This window comes from Kogia breviceps, chromosome 2 (assembly GCF_026419965.1).
Source record: "Kogia breviceps isolate mKogBre1 chromosome 2, mKogBre1 haplotype 1, whole genome shotgun sequence".
Lineage (NCBI taxonomy): Eukaryota > Metazoa > Chordata > Mammalia > Artiodactyla > Physeteridae > Kogia > Kogia breviceps.
Window position 1 is genome coordinate 193670761 of NC_081311.1, and position 19681 is coordinate 193690441.

Genomic DNA, 19681 nt, shown 5'->3' on the forward strand with positions numbered 1-19681 from the left:
TTCCTACTATTTTCCATGTCCCTGCTGATGAAAATTTCTTGTTCTACCTATATGAATTGAAAGAACTATAAATAATCTCCAGAGTTATTACTTCCTTAGATCATAGGAACATGTTTCTGTTTGTTTATAAAGACGATTTAGCTTGGTGTTGACTATATTTGAAAAACTTTTAGAAATTTAATAACTGTAGTTATTATAGTGCTTAGTCTCGTCAATTCTTTTTTTTGTTTTCTTTTTTTTTTTTTTTTTTGCGGTACGCGGGCCTCTCACTGTTGTGGCCTCTCCCGTTGCGGAGCACAGGCTCCGGACGCGCAGGCTCAGCGGCCATGGCTCACGGGCCCAGCCGCTCTGCGGCATGTGGGATCTTCCCGGACCGGGGCACGAACCCACGTCCCCTGCATCGGCAGGCGGACTCCCAACCACTGCGCCACCAGGGAAGCCCAGTCTCGTCAATTCTTAAGGTTGACATGATAACATCCACTGTAACACATTATGATGAGGCATTGGATTTTGTAAGATTTTACACCTGGACCTTGGGTAGAAAATAATTCCATATAAATTGTATTACCCAGGTTACTAAACTACCCTTACTCTGTAGAGAGCTGAATCAAAATGGTATTGAGCTGGTTTTATATGAGCTGGTCTTCTTTCTTTTTTGTATTTCTTTACTTTTACATAGCTCAGAGTGCTTAAACTACATTATATAGACTAGACTTCAGGTGAAAATCTGTTTGCCGGTGAACCGTTTCTATGACTCTGTTTCCTGGGTTAAGTAGACCAAAAGCTATCAATAAATATTTGTTAAGAATTTGAAGTAATACGCTGCTAACTCTAAGTATTGAAAAGGAAACTTTCAGAGTAGGAAGTCTCCTTACTGCCTTATTTTTCTTTAAACCTTTAATAATATCCCTGAAAGGTAAAGAAATTATTGTTGTAGCTTCCGTTGTAGAGGTCTAACAGTAAGATATTCGCCAGGTTCTGTAACTTCCGTAAAGTTTCTTTTCTGATAGGCATTCACGCTACTATGTACTGTCACACGAAGGGTTTCTTGCTAACTCCCTGCAGCCTGTTTCATCCTAGGCGCCCACTGCAGACAGCGATGATTCAAGATGGCCTCATCTTCTGGCTGATTGACATCTTGGAGGAGCCTGACTGCCTGTCAGACTACGCGCTCGAGTACTCGGTGGCCCTGCTCATGAACCTCTGCCTCCGGAGCACAGGTCTGAGTGTGGCTGTCCCCCTGTCCCCGGGCTCTGGAGTGCCCACGAGCCTGATGTGGTCTGCCTTTTGCTTCCCTCCCGGAAGACTCAAAACAGAAAAAGAGTGTGAAGCATGTCCAGCTAGGTCTAAAGCTATTGAATCCCTAAAGCCAAAATACCACTCTGGCCTTGGAAAGAGTAATTTATATATATATATGTATGTATGTATACATACATACATATATATATATGCAGTACCCACATTAAGAGGAGATCGAATTACATTACGTTTTTCTTCATTTTTCACTGCATTATTCAAAGGTAGGAAGTGAAGAATTTATGATCTGTTTTATCTGAAGACAGAGAAGTATGTTCCCAAGATTCCACAGGATTAAGTTGGTGACAGAGCAGCGCCATTAAACCAGGCTTCCTGCTCTTAATCGCGATCACCTTCCCCACTCCACCTCGTACAGACAGCGATTCCCATGTGACATCTCAGGTCATTTATGTCTTGATCAATAAAGGGAGTGAGTTTAGCTTTCCTGCAGGTTCCACCCCACTTAAATGATCTGTTCCCTGGGATGGAAGAAGCTTCCTTGCAGAGGTGCCACCTCCGGCCCATGGCTGACCTCTGTCTGAGAAGGTGTTGAGAGAAAGGTTACCTGGATAAATAGTTCAGGGATATTTGTTAGAAGCTCCTTCACCCTCAGACGCCTTGGGATCTGAACCACCTAACTGTGCGTTGTTGACCGACTAAATGACTTCTATCTTCTCTTTAAAAAAAATAGCGTATGCAAATTTCCTAGCTTTAAAACATTTATCAGATTATAATCGGCTTGCTTTATTATCATCAGTTTATTTGCTGTGGTTGTCATGATGATGTTTTGAATTCCTGAAATAGCTGGAGGATTTTTAAGTGATGGCGTGTGCACTTGGGAGGAGAGCATGGCCCTTTGACTCATGGTGCTTTCAGCGCAGTGAAGAGCTCTGACCTCCTGATGATAAGGCCACCACTTACTGAGCACTGGGAGTGTGCCGCCCTCTACTGAGCTGCCGGGACTTCCCTGGCGGTCCAGCGTTTAAGACTCCGCGCTTCCGATGCAGGGGGCGCAGGTTCGATCCCTGGTCAGGGAACTAAGGTCCCACGTGCCGTGGCACTCGGCCGGAAAAACAAAAAACCGATGCTCTCTTTCTGTCTCATGCTCCTGTCTCCTTTTCCCATGTCGCTTTGGGAAACCTTAGTGTGTACATCCTGAGATATACTGAGCTACTTAATTCTACATCGCCCTTTGAGGTGGACATTCGTAATCCCCAAGGGACCCCAGAGGAAGAAATTGGGCCCCAAGTCGGTGAAGTGACTCACCCAAGGTCACACAGCTCACAGGCAAAGGAGCCAAGGTTCATATTCAAGTCTGCCTGGCCTGAAACTGTGCCTCTGAGTTTAGACATGCGCTGTTTTGTCTCTCTCTTTTTCTCCTAAAGGGAAGAACATGTGCGCCAAGGTGGCGGGCCTCGTGCTGAAAGTTCTTTCGGATCTGCTCGGCCATGAAAACCACGAGGTACCCAGTCAGCGCCGGAAGCCCCGGGCTTGGGGGAGGGTGGCCCGGGGTACTTACTGCACTTGCCCTCTTCCAAGTATTTGTATAAGCTACGTCAGAGCGTCTATCATTTTTAAATCCTGGAACCCAGAGCGGGAGGCCGTTCCCTGGCTTCCCGTTTGTGGGCACTGCCGCCGTTCGCTGGCCTGTGCTCCTCCCTCCCGGGGCTTTTGTCCTTCGTCCCGGGCCTCTCCCCCCGCTTCACGCCTCCCCGCTTGTTGACACGCCTCTGTTGGCTTTAATATATGTCCATGGACATGCATGTAGCCTGAAAATATATTTAATAGTATGGGTGTGTTCAATTTGTATAAATAACATTGCCCTCTAAATCTCATCCTTTTCTTCCATTTTCACTGTGTCGTTAGGACCTTTCTCTGTTGCTTTATGTACGTCTGGGTCCTCAACTCTTGCTGCTGCACAAGCAGCCCCCTGTGGGCAGCCCTCCTGTTTCACTTATCCAGTCCCCGAGGGGTGCCCCGTTTGCTTGCCTGCACCCCTGTGCTGCCACAGCCGTCCTCGGCGGACCTGGCCGCACCTCCCCCTCGAGGGCCCGAGCCGGAGCTTCCCTGGGGCGTAGACACTCGTCACCGCTGGCTCACTGCATGCGTCAGTCTTGCATCAGAGTCCTGCCGAAGTGTCCGCAGCATGGCCGTCCTTGCTTCTACTCTCATCCGTGTGGTTTTCTAGCCCGTGGGAGGCAAGCCCTTTTTAAATCACCTAGAGGTCTGGATCAGCTAACACACACTATGACTATTCTCTCACCCGCTTTCTACGAATGCCTTCGTGGAAACGAAGACATCACTTTGCACCTGAAGCCAAAAGCTCCACAAAGATCTGCCCTCTTTAGCCGGCTCTTGATACACGTTAAGAGTCAAACAGAGAAAAAGCCAACAGGAAAAAAAGGATAAAGTGTATAAATGGACAGTTTACGGAACAGTAAATCTTGATGGTCTGTAAATATGAAAAGATCTTCAATTTTGCTAGTAGTCAGGGAAATGAAAATAAAAACAACTGCAGGATGTCTTCTCTTACCCATTAGATTAGCAGAAATGAAAAGTGGTAATAAATCCAGTTCTGGAAAAGAGTGGTGGGAAATGAGACCTCCCCCATTGCTGCGGAGAGAGTGTATGTAGCAGTCCACTCGGAAGGGGAAGCCCATTTATCAGGTGGCTGCCACGTACCATGTCCTGTCTGTCTTGATGTTAGGGTTACCTATGTGAGTAAAACATGGGTCCTGTCCCTGAAGAGCTCATGGAGAGACATAAGTATAAGTTTAAAAATATACTAAATCCTGGGAGTTACCTGGTGGCCTAGGGGTTAGGATTCTGGGCTTTCACTGCCGTGGCCCGGGTTTAATCCCTGGTCAGGGAACTGAGATCCCGCAAGCCGCGCAGTGCAGCAGATAAATAAATAAATACTGAATCCGGCACAGAGATGGAGGGAGGTATGTACAGGGAGCAGAGCAGCCTGTCTGGGGGCTCAGGAAAGGCTTCGTCTGAGGTATGTCTGAGCTGAGTTTTATTTATTTATTTATTTATTTATTTATTTGCGGTACGCGGGCCTCTCACTGTTGTGGCCTCTCCCGTTGCGGAGCACAGGCTCCGGACGCACAGGCTCAGCGGCCACGGCTCACGGGCTTAGTTGCTCTGCGGCATGTGGGATCTTCCCGGACCAGGGCACGAACCCGTGTCTCCTGCATTGGCAGGCGGATTCTCAACCACTGCGCCACCAGGGAAGCCCTGAGTTTTATTTTTTAATTATTATTATTATTATTTTTTGCCACACTGTGCGGCCTGTGGGATCTTAGTTCCCTGACCAGGGATTGAACCCACACCCCTTGTATTGGAAGCACGGAGTCTTAACCGCTGGACTGCCAGCAAAGCCCCTGAGCTGAGTTTTAAAGGATGAACCATAGGTTTCCAGGTAGACATGTATGGGAAGAGCATTCCCAGCAAGATGAGCTGCTAGGACCGGGCCAGGGCATGTCACAGCGTGCTGTGTGTGTGTATGGGGGGCGGGGGGCTGTCCCTTAAGTGGGATCTGTGTAGTGCGAATTCCAAGTGGCAGGAAGGGAGGAGCAGAGGAAGATGATATAGAGGCCAAACCTTGAAGGGCCCTGTGTTCTATAGTAAGGAGTTAGGGCTTTCCAGGTAGTTTCTACGGAAGGTTCCCGAGGTCGGGGGAGGGATGATTTGGCCCACGCTGTAGAATCTTGGTGATGATAGGATGGTTGGATTAAAGGGTGAACGTAGAAGGCAGAGAGACCCTTCTGGAGAGCTCACGCAGCCTAGGTCATGGACGGTGATGTCTGAACGAGGGCTGTAGCGGCACCTGTGGAAAAGAAGGGTTCCCACTAAAGATGGCTTGGAGACCCAATGTTGGAGGGTAAGAAGAGAGAGCAATCAGTGATGCCTCCAAAGGTTCTAGCCTGAGTCATCAGGATGACATTAATCTAGCAATGCCATGTAACGGGAGTAAACTTTGGGAGAGAACGATGCCCTTGGTTTTGAGCTCTTAGATTTAGCTGTTGCCCTAGGACGTGCCAGTGGAGACGTCTGTCATTTGGAGACCTGCATCCGGGAGTTCAGGGAGCTGCAAAGGTGGCAGCGCTTGCCCTCCTCGCTAGCCAGGCTGTTCTCAAGGGTGGTGTGCAATGTTTGAGTCGTATGGTATTTGAGAACCTGAAAATGACTGTGTTTTTCCCCCCTTAAAGATACAGCCGTATGTGAACGGAGCGCTGTACAGCATCCTTTCTATTCCGTCCATTCGTGAAGAAGCAAGAGCAATGGTAAGAAAACGGGCTGTGGCATTGGCTAGCTTCTATCAGTGCCACGTTCAGAGGCTATTAGAACAAGGGGTTCCTGAGGGGGCCCCAGGGAAGGGCTTCAGATAGCTTCTGAACTCCCTGAAATGGTATCCCAAATACATATTTGCAGTTTTCTGGGGAGAGAGTTTGTGGTTTTTATCAGATTCTCAAGGGATCCTAGCCGACAGGATTAAGGACCACAGCGTCAGAAGTTCCTAGAAGGTTTATTTTTTGGAAAGTTGTAGACATTTTTAAAAATTTAAGTGACTCATTTTAATTGAGGGCTTTGGGAATGCTTATGGATTTCATAGTAGGAGAAACTTAGCAAGAAAATGATGAAACGGAGAAAATCATCGCCCAAATTCACCTCGAGGTCTTCCTGGAGGAATTGTGGCAGTGAGACCTGGGGCAACCAAAACACTCCTCTAACCTGCAGGCGTTCTGACAGCAGCCGGGTGGAGCAGATAAAACTGATAAAGCTGTCTGGTTGGAAGAGAGTTAACTGAATATTTAATGTGTTTACTTTCGTGTTTATATTGGAAGCATAAAAGAAACCTCAGGTGATTAGCGCCTTCTTTTGAGATGACGAACCTTTCTAGATCGAATCAAAACCATTGGAGTTTTGTCCTTTTTCCTTATGACGTGTGAAACCGTGTGTGTGCGTATTAAATGCTTAGAATGAAGGGATTAAATCTATTTCCACAGGCTAAATTCAGTCTGAGACCAGTTAAGCATGTTCTTCCACTCGGCTTTGCTTACTTAGAATGACTAAATCTTCTAATGGGTCATCTACAGTTTCATCAGCAGTTATGCCAGAGACAAAGACTTATTTAAGATCCATTCTGTGTGGTCACGGTAAACAATGACACTTAATTGCCTACTGCTTTTAAAGAAAAAAAGAAATCTCCTTTTTCAATACAGAACAGGGGAAGGTAAACGTGATTAACTTCAGGTCAAAGAGAGGAATTGTCAACCAAGGCAGAGAACAAGGAAGAAAACATGTAGGTTGAAGAAAAAGAAAGAACAGAGGTGCCATGGAGTCCAGAAGCAGGAAGGGCAGACATCCCAGGGCACAGGGGCGGAGAAGGCAGACTTAAGGGCAGGAGAAGGACAGGTACCAAGGGGGGAAAAGAGACTCACTGTTGTCGGACACGAGAGGGGTGGCCCTTAGAGATCATCCAGGCCAGAGAGAGAAGAGATGGAAGAATGGGACCGCCGCAGAGCCCTGTGCAGCACTATCCAGAGCTCTCGCACGTCTGTCATTGGAGCCCCGGAAGGAAGGAGAGGGAAGAGAGGTAATGGGCAGAAAAAGGGTTGAATACATAATGATGAAAAGCATAAACATAATAATAAGGCATCTAGGAAATCCCCCAAATGTTTGAAAATTGAACAGCACCATTGAATTAGTTTTCCATCGCTGCATAAAAAATTACCCCAAAGTTTAATGGCTTAAAAAAAAATGACTGCCTCACAGTCTCTATAGGACAGACGTGGGGGGGCAGCTTAGCCGCGTGGCGCTGGCCAAGAGTCTCTGCTTGGATTTTAGTGAAGACTTCAGCCGGGGAGCCGGAGGCACAAGGACCCGCTTCCAAGCTCGCTCTCGTGCTGGCTGTCGTCTGGGCACCTCGTTTCCTTGCCAGGGCACCGCTGCGTAGGGCTTCTCTCCACGTGGCAGCTGGCTTCTCCCCGAGGGATCCTAGAGAGTCAGAGAGTGAGCAAGACAGCAGCCACAGGCTCCTTTATGACCCAGTCTCAGAAGTGGTCACAGGACCGGCTCGGGTGCGGTGTTGGGGGGCCGGCCCGGGAGCACGCACCCCAGGAGGGGGGGTCGTCTTGGAGCCTGGCTGCCACTCGCTTCTAAGCTGCCTCTGGATCAATGAAGTCACAAGGGAAATTAGCGCTATTAATCTTTTGACACATATCACAAATAGTTCCCCAGTTTTTCATTGGTCTTTTACTTATGGGGTTTTGGTTATATGACAGCTTTAATTACAGTTAAATCCATTAATATCTTCCTTTATGGTTTCTGACATAAGTTTCTAGACAGCCTCCGAATTACTGACTTTGAAAAGAAAACATAGACCACTTAGATAGAGGTGTAAGTAGCATACGCTTCCCTCTGGCATTTTAACAGGGAGCAAAGTCATAAGCAAATGCAGGAAGCTTTAGGACACTTCACCTAAGTCGTTACCTATTTATTTGTAAGAGAGGCCTCTAAAGGAGGATATGGCTTCAACAGAGTTTTTCTAAAACCCTGAGATCTCCTCTCATTTCACTCTTATCCTGGAAGAGGTTTTTAGGTTGATAGAGGGTGTTACATCCTTTTCCTTTATTATATAACAAAGGAAACCAGACAGTGAGGAGAATATCATCATCCATAATCTCAGCACCCTCACATCTGCTCACACGCAAAGCCAGGGAAGAGGTGGCAAAACTGACGTTCAGACCGTGCCGGGTGTGTGTCTGCACGGTCCTTTGGGGAAGAAGTGCAGCAGTATATGTGAAAAATTATGAAAACCTACATCCTTTGGATTCATTCATTTTCCTCTGGTTATTGATGCAGAGAAGAGCTCTGTGCATGCTGAGGCTCGTTTCAATATTTTTATAATCGTGAAAAAAAACCAGCACATAAATGTCTGGCAATGGAATTGCCAATGAAATTGTGGGTCTTTTGCTCACAGCATTAGTAGCTATTGAAGACGACTATTAAGAAAAGCAGTATGAGACAGTATGGAAACTTTATTGTGTAATGAGGGATAAAAGTAGAATATGACATTATAATAACTCTGTGTTTGCAACTGTGTAAAACATTTGTGTGCTTGTGGAAGATGAGAAAGAATACATAAAAATTAGATTAGTACCAAAAGCCACTATGGTGGTCTTAAAGTAATACCAAAAAAAAGGAGAAAAAGATACATGCGTGCCCTGAGGCCCGTTTGAACTTTAAGAGACCACCAAGGTCTGGGGCCGGAGAGCAGATGCGATCAAGAGGGGCCACCCTAATGCTACCCCAAGGCCTCCTGCACCCAGGGCTGGAGTAATTGTCGGCCAGGAGCTCTTCCCTGGGATCGAAACCCCAGCCAAACATTGCGCCCTGGGCTGGAGCTGACCAGATGCTCTGTCAAGGCTCTCAGAGTCTCCGGGAGAACCGGGGAGCTGGGCTCGGAAGCCACAAAGCCAGGAGAAATGCCCACACGCTCCACGGGGCTGCTCCAGTGAAATCTCCCCACTGTGCCCTGCACCAATGCCCCGGGCCCACGCTCCCACCGCAAATGCCAGAAACTCTGCTCTGCTGTCCCTGAAGGGCGAGATGCCGCCTGCCCAACCGTCACAAAGATGTGTGTTCCCCGTGTGCCCGATTCTCCACATTGTCTCACACGGGCGCATTTGATTGGCAGGACCTAGGTCATCTGCCTGCAGCCTGGCTGAAGGGAGCCTGGGAATGCTAATATTCTGGCTGCGGCCTTGGGAAATGAACACACTGCAGAGAATCTGTTTTAAAAGTGTTCATCAGGGCTTCCCTGGTGGTGCAGTGGTTGAGAGTCCGCCTGCCGATGCAGGGGACACGGGTTCGTGCCCCGGTCCGGGAAGATCCCACGTGCCGCGGATGCGGCTGGGCCCGTGAGCCATGGCCGCTGAGCCTGCGCGTCCGGAGCCTGTGCTCCACAACGGGAGAGGCCACAACAGTGAGGGGCCCGCATACCACAAAAAAAAAAAAAAAAAGTGTTCATCAGCTACAAATGTTAACCGTTGTCCATTACAGTTGGTAAGCCTGTTTGCTGTATTCCATGGCCTTTCAAAATTAGTGTGGAGGGATTCCCTGGTGGCGCAGTGGTTAAGAATCTGCCTGCCGATGCAGGGGGACACGGGTTCGAGCCCTGGTCCGGGAAGATCCCACGTGCAGCGGAGCAACTAGGGCCGTGTGCCACAACTACTGAGCCTGCGCTCTAGAGCCCGTGCTCTGTAACAAGAGAAGCTGCCGCAGTGAGAAATCCCGTGCACCGCAACGAGGAGTAGCCCCCACTTGGCGCAACTAAAGAAAGACTGCACGCAGTAACAAAGACCCAACGCAGCCAGAAATAAATAAATAAATAAATAAATTTATTGAAAAAGGAAAATTAGTGTGGAAATCTTACTGAGAGGTTAAGTTGATATGGCATTTTTAGAAAGCAATTTGGCAATATGTATAATAGTCCTCAAAAATATTAATATTCTTTGCCTAGTGATTCCACTTCTGAAGCTCCGTACAAAAACATGAACAAAGATTCATGTATCAAAATATTCATCACAACACTACTGACCATATTGGAAAACAGGAAACAACCTAAAGGTTCTCCAAGGTTCTGTCCTGACCCTCTTCTCTTCTCACTCTGGGGCCACCGGGAACCTTGTTTGCTCCCTTGTTTCAGCTACCAGCTCTCTCTTCTGAGCCAGAAACCCCTACCGGGCACAGCAAGCACAGTTTCAACCGTTTATGAAGCATCTCCTATGTGCCAATCATCAGACTAGATGCTTTTTCTTTTTTTTTTTTTTCTTTTAGGTATAATTATGAACAGTGAAATGCACAAGCCTTACATATACAGTTCAGTGCATTTTGACAAATGTGCATATTTACATAACCAACACCCAATTATATCCCTTAAAAATCTCGTGTTAACTTGAGTTGCCATCCTTATTTTATAGTTGAGGGAAAAGGCTATGAAGAGTTACATAATTTGACCAAGGTCACACAGCTAGTTTATGGGGAAATGAGAATTACAATCCAGACTTAACCCTTCTAGAAGGTAATGCTCTGCTTTAGAGGATGGGAACTCACTTGGCACTTCTTCTTTGATTCAGTGAGAGCTGTTGATTCCAAACCGGCCTACCTGAGAAGGAGCTTACTGGCTCAGGTAACTGAAAAGTCCAGGCGTAAGCTTGAGGCACAAGCTTCAGGTACAGCTTGATCAGGATTCACCTGTCACTTGATCCGGTTCTCTACCAGCACCTCTGTACTCTGCTCTCTCTGCTTTCGGTTCACTGTCAGATACACTTTCCCCTCGTGGGGGTAAGAAGGCCTCATCAGCTCCAACCATACATTCAAGTCCCACAGAAAAGAGCTAGGAGGGGAAATAGACATTTATGGTCAAGTCAGTATCTTACCTCTACATGTCCCTGGAATTCTGTTAGTCAGAACTGAAAATTCTGATGTCAGTGTTTTGTAGTAAATAATACACGCTGTAATGACTTTATAATTATTTTGATAGGAAAAGAATGATGGCTGTTTAAAAAGAGGTTCTGTTTCTTCTTTTACCTCTCTGAACATGCGGTTTTACTTTTCAAAGACCATTTTTGGCCCTAAAATCCAGAAGGCGGTGTATAACTACAGGGAACACATGGGAGAGAAACCACCTCCCCAAACAACATACTGCCAAAGCTAAAAGGAAGACTTACACAGTAAAATTCTACAATAGCTTTTTAAAAAATAAATGTGTTACAATTAGGTCAGATAGTCAACCAAGAATAAAATAATTCCCTTGTGAATTGTAAAAACAACAAAAAGAATGTTTAGAACTGAGCAGAGGATTTTTATTGTGCATATCCCTTCCTCCTGAAAAAAAGGGTTTTTTTTTTGGTTTGGGGGCTTTTGTTTTGTTTAAATTAATTTATTTATTTACTTGTGGCTGCACTGGGTCTTCGTTGGGTTGCGCTGGCTTCTCATTGCAGCGGCTTCTCTTGTTGTGGAGCACGGGCTCTAGGCTCGAGGGCTTTCGTAGCTGTGGCTCGCGGGCTCTAGAGCGCAGGCTCAGTAGTTGTGGCTCACGGGCTTAGTTGCTCCCCGGCCTGTAGGATCTTCCCGGACCAGGGCTCGAACCTCTGTCCCCCGCATTGGCAGGCGGATTCTTAACCACTGCGCCACCTGGGAAGCCCTGGGGGTTTTTTTGATTAGGTGAAACTACTCCATTGAAAGGTAGTTTCCCCTGAAAAATGAAATGTTAACTCTTACTCTCTCCAATGCTTCTAGGGAATGGAAGACATCCTTGGCTGCTTCATCAAAGAAGGCAATGCTGAAATGATCCGCCAGATTGAATTTATCATCAAGCAGCTTAATTCAGGTCTGTTTAATGCAAGAATCTATTATGTATCTTTTGAATCTTTCACATATGCTAGAAAGACACATGGGCTTTCTTTGAGGGGCTTGTCATGTCTTAGAATTCATTAAGAGGCCTTAAGGGAGGTGGGGAGACCCAAGTGAACCCACAAACGGAAGTTCAGCCAGGTAACCAAGGCCACTTTGTCCCATGATCAATAGTCTCTCATCACACTTTTGGCTTAGAGTCAACAAAAAGAGTTCAAAAGCAGTTGCAGAAACCCTTCTCTAACTGGAAGTTCTCTTTATGTAGGCCTCCCCCTCCTAATTATCTCCCCCAGACCACTAGGGCGGCTGTCCCAGGGTCCGAGGGTCAGATCATGAAAACAGATGCCAATCTTGCCGGCACCGCTGTGGCAAAGGCTCCCATCCCCCCACGTTCTTTCACTCCAGAAGAATTCACGTTGCCAACCAGCAACGTGGGAGGATGTGATGCCCTTTCTTCCATGACTGTGACCACCCACATCCCATAATAAGCAGGAGAGGAAGGTAAAGGAAGCCTTGGATGGGACTGGCTGGCAGGGATGCTCTTAGCTCTTTCTATGGCCCCCTGATGCCTTAATCCTGACTTGTACACGTGCCAGAGGCACCTGGCACGGCCAGCATCCAGGGTCAAGTTTGTCACTTGCGTCTTTCTGCATGCCCTTGTCCACATCCCTGAAAGTCCAAGTGCACAGATTCTGTTCCTCACACGAACGCAGGTAAAAAGTGAACCTCCTGATCTCTACTCCGATCCCAAGGCAGCAGCTTGACCAAGGCCAAGCAAAAGGGAAGTGCCTGAAGCCCTTCACTGCAGGAAGCCCGCAGGCGGCTCTCCCAGCTCCTGGTCCACAGCTGGGGCTGCACGGGGAGATTTGGAAACCCCCAAGGTAGCACCCCACGCCAATTAAATCAGAACCTCTGGAGGAGCCCCAGGTGCGAATAGTGTTTAAAACTCCCAGGTGATTCCAGTGTGCAGCCCTGCCTTGGGGGGGGACACAGAAATGGAGAGGCAGAAAGAGGGGGTTAGAGGGCTCCCCATCAGCAGGAGGCAGCCTGGGGGCGGCCGGTGAGGTTAAACCTTGGCTGCTTTCAGGCTGGGGGCCCCTTTACACTTGCATGTCCTCTCCTTTGCTTTTTACAGAGCAAGGATAATTCATCCCAGATTCAGGTGGACAAGGAACAGATTTGTATTTTCTGCAGCAACTGCATTTCTGACTTTGCTCTTCCGTTCTGCTAGGCGGGCATCCTGGAAAAAAAATAAATAAAAGGAAATAAAACCTAACCTTAGTCCTGGCCGAGGTTACTCCCTAACCTTCTCTGTGTAGGCCACAGTTTGGGAAGGCAGGAGAATGCTGGGAAAAGTTGTTGCCTGTCTGCTCTGAAGTCACTAGCTATGCCGAAACCTCCCTCCCGGGCCAGGGGTCCTCTGCAGCATGAGGGTCAAGTTGGGGTCGGGAACCTTCTTCAAGGCTGACTCTGTTTCAGTCAGTCTATCAAGACACACTCACCTCCATTTCCTTGTCAGTCTTCCCTCCTCCCAGGCAGCCAGAAAGCAGCGTGCCTTGTCTCTCTGGCCAAGAAAACATCTCTTCCTCTTACATAAAGCCGGCCCTTGGACCAGCATGCTAACGCATGCGAGGCTGAGGAGTCAGTCTGCTTTTCTGTAAGGGATGTGCTTTAGCAGGAAGTTGTCCTGGACAGAGCCAAAGCCTTACAACCTTGCATATTCAGGACAGACTTGGGACCCACCTGCTCAGCTCCGGAAGTTCCAGTTTACATGGAGTGCCTACACTAGTTCTTCTTCATTTCAAGCACAGGAGCTGTTCTGTATCCATAGGACAGTGGCAGGACTCCAGAGATAACTACCCAGGAGTCTGCTACGCTGAAGCAAAATTAGCAAGTCATTGAATTTTTGGGTGGAGGACCTGATGCATACACATAAATACCTTAGGGTACCTGTCAGCAGCCGTCAAGTCAAAATGAATCTACGAGCATCATATGCTTGAACCTAGAGGAGGGAGAGCTGGAGAGTTTCCATCCAGTCCAGGCTTCATCCTCAAGGGGAAATGAATAGCCGAGAGTGAGCTTAAGATAGGTGAATCTTAAACTAGTAAATCTAGTTTTAGATTTTACAGTCTTTTTTTTAGAGTATCGACTTTCTTGTTTTATTTTAGTGAACATGAAAACATGTACATGGGTTTTCATAATTCAAGTCCATCTCAGTCCTCTAGCACCCTTTTTCTAGTGGAGTTTTAAGGTCCTCAAGTACAGAAATCCCCATGTATTTTAGAACTCTAAGCCCGCAGGAGGGGAAGGCCTCCCGGCCTGGTGATGTGACAAGTGAAAGTGAATGGCCAGCAGCAGCAGGGAGTTTTGTCTGTGACCCCAGCGCGCTCAGCAAGGAGGACCGGCAGATACCAGCCGGTCACCGAAGAGGGGACAGGGCGACCTGGCTGGTCACTGGGCGCAGCACGGCGGAGACGGCTTTCCCGGAGGGCCCCCAGGAAGGAAGGGATGCTGGTAACTCCAGCGCCCTGTTGTCGGGCCCACAGCCCAGGGAGCGGTCGTGTCCTCATCCTCCCGGAGAGGAGGAGCGGAGGCTTGCAAGGGACTTGAGTCCACAGGGCTGCACGCTGTTCCGAAAGTGGGTTGAGTCTGAGCCCGCAGGCTCAGGGAAGGGGGCAGTGTGGCTGGACGGGCCTGTGGCCTCATGAAATATCTGAGATTCAGAAAAAAAAAAAGGCCTTTCCATATTTGAAGAAGAAAGACTTCATTCACCATTGGTAAATATAGCAGCCTCCCCACTGCGAAAGCCACTTACGGAAGGTGGGAAGGAGCAGCCCTCCGCACAGGGCTGGGAGGGCATAGAAGTTGGGTAATTAAGCTTCAGCCCAGACGCGGCTGGCACAACATCCTCCAGTGTGCAAAGTAGCTTCCACGACAACAGCCCAGCCCACGGTAGGCATGCGAGCCCTGTGAGGGTCCTGCTGGCTTCGGGCCAGCCGGGTCGGTGGAGTCCTTCCCTTCGGAGTGAGGGCTGCGTCGAGGACGACGGGAGTCCTGACGTTTCTACGGATTCCCTTCTAGGAAGTGGGTTTGGGGTTTGGTTAAGTCTGGGTGCATCTGCCACCTTCCTAAGTGTTCTGGACAGTCTCTTCAGCGCCTTTGTTTCCTTCTGTCCTCCTATTTCCTGTGTGATTTCCTTTCCTCTTCCCTCCGGCTTTCTTTACTTTCATGTCGTCTGTTCAAGAAATGGGTGATAATGAGGAAGGGGCTGAGTAGCTCAGGTGCTCTGGCGCCAGGGGCTCACAGGCTCCGTTTCCATGTCTCCGCAGCAGCTAAAGGATTTTGTTGACCAAGGCTCCCAACTGTGGTTGCAGCTATTCATTGATTTTTTTTTTCTTTGTAGAAGAGCTATTGGACGGTGTTCTTGAATCTGATGATGACGAAGATGAAGACGATGAAGTAAGTTGGAGGCTCTTGACACCACATAGAAAACTCGGGCCAACTATTCTGAGTCTCTCCCTTGCCTTGGAAAGTTAGTCCAGAAACGGAGCTTTCAGCCCCTGCTACGTTACTTCTCAATTCTGTGGGTCGGCTAGAGCTCAGCTGGGTGGTTTTCTGCTGGTCTCTCTTGGGGTGTCAGTGGCTCTTCTCCACGTCTGAGCTGGCGTCGCGTCCGCCACAGCCCCCTCTCCACGTGGCCTCTAATCACTCAGCGGTCCATGCTGGACTGCCTCGTTGGTTGGGGGCCGGGCTCCAAGGGGAAGAAGTGAAAGCTTCCAGTCCTTGTGTGGGCTCAGACAAATATTCTCCCCTCTTAACAAAATAGGTTTAAAGGCTGGGTTAGATCAGCCATGGACATTTACTGACTGGTTGCCATGGAAGTGACATTCATGTGCTCAGCAGTTCCTTTCTCTACAGACTTCTGAAATCTAAGAGCCGTTCACTTGCTTATTCTACAAATATTTGAGGACCTTAAAATAACATTATTCTAGGAAATAATGAGGAAGGGATCCAAAAGAAATTTAAAAGAGTATCTATGGTTTAAAATGCCTCTAAGAGTTTAAAATCTAGATAGGTGCGGTGATAAAGACCCTGGTAATAGCTTGTGTAGCATCACCACGTTCCAGGCACTGTTCTAGGCACCTTACACATCCTATTTACCCATTTATTCCTCACAAGAACCCGGCGATAGGTGCTGTTATTGTTGCATTTCACAGACTGGGAAACAGAGAAAATATGTCACTTGCCGAGTTCACACAGCTGATCATTAAGTGATGCAGCCAGGAATCAAACCCAGGTGGTCTGACTTCTCACACTGTTGACCACTACATGATTTTGTCTCTTGCGAGACATATATAAACAGTTAGCAAATAATAGAAAATAAACATGCGCTCATAGGTCCGTGAATGTGATAGAAGCAAGAAGTGCTGCAGAAATTCCGAGTACTCAGAGAAAACTGGAAAGTGGCTGTTCTGACAGCACTTTGTTTGCCTCACCGAGGGTGAAAGGTGAGTGGAATGGATTGCTGAAGAGAAGGACGTGGTCAGGAAAGGCATCTTCTAGAGGAGGCAGCATGAGCTTTGTCCTTTGCTTCTCCCCGACCCACAGTGATGCGCCCACGAAACCCGTATTAACAACCTAGTATGTGTACGTGCTTTCATACTCTTCTTATAAGATACACAAAGAAAGTACACAAACATAGGTACCATAGTGCTGGATGTTTTTGTCAGTATTTGTTTTACAGAATGAGCTAGCACACAGATGCAAACACACACATCCTCAGTGTTGCCTTTTTCCCGTCTTAATGTCTTCTGGAAATCCCTCTGAGTCAGTCAGCATAGCAGTTGGGCTTCCTTTGAATGCTGTGCATGTGCAGTTTTCCCGATTTTCGCTACTTCAGACAATGCTGCAGTAAACATCTTTGCAAATATATCCTTATTTAGCGGTGCTTTTATTTACATGGGCTTTTGTTGCTGGGTTGAAGTGTTTGTGTGTTTTAATGGTAATGCATTTTTCTAGATTGCTTTTTAGAAAGGCTGTAACAATTCAGATTTCACTAGCAGAGCAGGAGAGGAGCCTTTCCCTCCATCTCCACCAGCGATAGGTGTCATCACTCTTTTTATTTTTGCCAATCTAATGGTGGTAAAGTGGATCTCATTGTTATTTTAATTTTGTATCTCCATTGAGTAGTGAGTTTGAGTGTCTTTATGTTTATTTGACTGGATATTTGGATTTGCTATGCTGTAATTTCACATTCCTATCCTTTCTCTATTTTTAAAATTGCGTTTGTCTTTCCATGTCGGTTCATATGAATTCTCTCTATATTATAGATATTGATCCTTTTTCACCTTAATTGCAACTATTTTAAAGATGTATCTTTTATTTACTGACATATTTTTATAACTTCTTTTGTCATAAATCTTTAAAGAAAATTTTAAAGACAAATATCTTGGCTTTTCTTTTTTTTTTTTTTTTTTTTTTTTTTTTGCAGTACGCGGGCCTCTCACTGCTGTGGCCTCTCCCGTTGCGGAGCACAGGCTCCGGACGCGCAGGCTCAGCGGCCATGGCTCACGGGCCCAGCCGCTCTGCGGCACGTGGGATCTTCCCGGACCGGGGCACGAACCCACGTCCCCTGCATCGGCAGGCGGACTCTCAACCACTGTGCCACCAGGGAAGCCCTTGGCTTTTCTTTTAGACCTTTTGGGTTTTCTATCCTGATTAAGGTTTCCCTTAACCCTAAATTTTACATGTAGTCTCGCCTAGATTTTCTTCTAAGATTTCATTTAAAATTTGATTATTAAATATTTTATACATGTAAAAGAAAAAATATATAATGTTTATGTAGGTTTGAAGTAACTGTCCTCAAATTTTTGGTTGTAAAACACTTTTATACTCTTAAAATTATTGAATATTGCAAAGAGCTTTTGTCTATGTGTATTTTGCCTGTCAATGTTTGCTAAATTAGAATATAAAACTGATAAAATGTACTTATTAATTTTTAAATGACAATAATAGGGAATTCCCTGGTGGTCCATTGGTTAGGACTTGGCACTTTCACTGCCAGGGCCTGGGTTCTATCCGTGGTCAGGGAACTAAGATCCCACAAGCCTCGAGGTACAGCCAGAAAAATAAAAATAAAATAAAATGACAATAATAAACCCATTACATGTCAATGTAAATAAAATAATTTTTTAAAAAGAATTATTTTCCAAAACAAAACAAACAAACAAAAAAAAAAACGATTAAGAAGAGTAGCCTTGTATTTTATTTTTAAGAATCTCTTTAATGTCTGGATTAGTAAATAGTTGGGTTCTCAAATCCGCCTCTGGGTTCTATCTGTTGCAATATGTTGTTTGATTGACGGATATAAAGAAAATCTAGCCTCATACATTTATGTAGTTGAAATTGTTGGAGTATGTTAATAGCCTTTTGGGATAGAAATATTTTTCTTTGCTACTACTTCAAAACTGGACAAGTGATAGTTTATTAAAAGTGAGTTGCGGGGCTTCCCTGGTGGCGCAGTGGTTGAGAATCCGCCTGCCGATGCAGGAGACAAGGGTTCGTGCCCTGGTCCGGGAAGATCCCACATGCCGCGGAGCAACTAAGCCCGTGAGCCATGGCCTCTAGGCGTGCGCGTCCGGAGCCTGTGCTCCGCAACGGGAGAGGCCACAACAGTGAGAGGCCCGCATACCGCAAAAAAAAAAAAAAAAAAAAAAAAAAAAAAAAAAAAAAAAGTGAGTTGCAATGTGGATCAGAAACTATATCAATAAACCTTTTTTATTCTGTTAATTAAAATCTATTCATCTATTTTGCATTTTGTTTATCTTATTTTCTGATTGCTCAGTGCTAGTGTATAGAATACAATTGACTTTAGTATTTTGATCTTGTATCCTATAACCTTACTGAACTCACTTATTAGCTCTAAAAGCTTTTGTTTCTTTGTTTTGTTCTGTGATGGATTCCTTAGGATTTTCTGTATACACCACCATGACATCTGCGAATAGAGATATTTTCACTTCTTCCTTTCCAATCTAGATGTCTTTTATATCCTTTTCAATTGCCCTGGCTAGAAGTTCCAGCACAGTGTTGAATAGAATTGGTGAGAGTGGACCCTTTGTCTTTTGCTGATCTTAGGGGGAATGTTTGTCTTTTACTGTCCAGTATGATATTAGCTGTGGGTTCTTCATAGATGCTCATTATCAGTTTGAGAAAGTTCCCTTCTTTTCCAGCTTTGTTAAGTGTTGAATTTTGTCAAATGCCTTTTCTACATCAATTAAGAAGATCATGTGTGGGGGGGGGCGGTGTCTTTCATTCTGTTAATATGGTGTATTACACTGACTGGTTTTCCTATGGTAAACCACCCTTGAACTTCTGAGATAAATCCTGCTTTTTTATTATTTGTAATCCCTTTCATATGTTGCTGGATTTGGTTTGCTAGTATCTCTTTGAGGATTTATGTATCTATATTCATAATAGCAGTCTGTCGTTTGACTTCTCTTGTGATATCCTTGTCTAGTTTTGATTTCAGGGTAATACTGGCCTTATAATATGAGTTGGGAAGTGTTCCCGCCTCTTCTATCTTTGGAAGAGTTTGCGAAGGGTTGTTGTTAATTCTTCTTTAAACATTTGGTAGAACTTAACCAGTGCTGCCTTCTGGACCTGGGCTTTTCTTTGTGGGAAGTTTTGTTTTTGTTTTTGTTTTGACTAATTTGATCTTTTTACTTACTATATGTCTTTCTATTCATATTTTTTATTTCTTCTTGAGCCAGTTTTTGTCATTTGTGTCCTTCTAGGAATTTGTCCATTTCATCTAAGACATCAATTTGTTGGTGTACAGTTATTCATAGTATTTTCTTATGGTTTCATTTCTGTAAGGGCGGTAGTATTCCACCTTTCATTCCTGATTTTACTAATCTGAGTCATGTCTTTTTCTTAGTCAGTGCTATGGACTGAACTGTGT

The 19681-nt window shown here is 46.0% G+C and overlaps 1 protein-coding gene across 1 annotated transcript in view; it reads left to right on the plus strand.

The window, feature by feature from the left end:
- The window catches only part of ARMC9 (armadillo repeat containing 9), a 139587-nt gene that overhangs the window by 60249 nt on the left and 59657 nt on the right, over positions 1 to 19681 (plus strand). Inside the window, 5 exon segments of the mRNA XM_067027168.1 lie at positions 1081 to 1220; positions 2682 to 2758; positions 5511 to 5585; positions 11608 to 11698; positions 15125 to 15180. Coding sequence (XP_066883269.1) covers positions 1081 to 1220; positions 2682 to 2758; positions 5511 to 5585; positions 11608 to 11698; positions 15125 to 15180 — 439 coding nt within the window.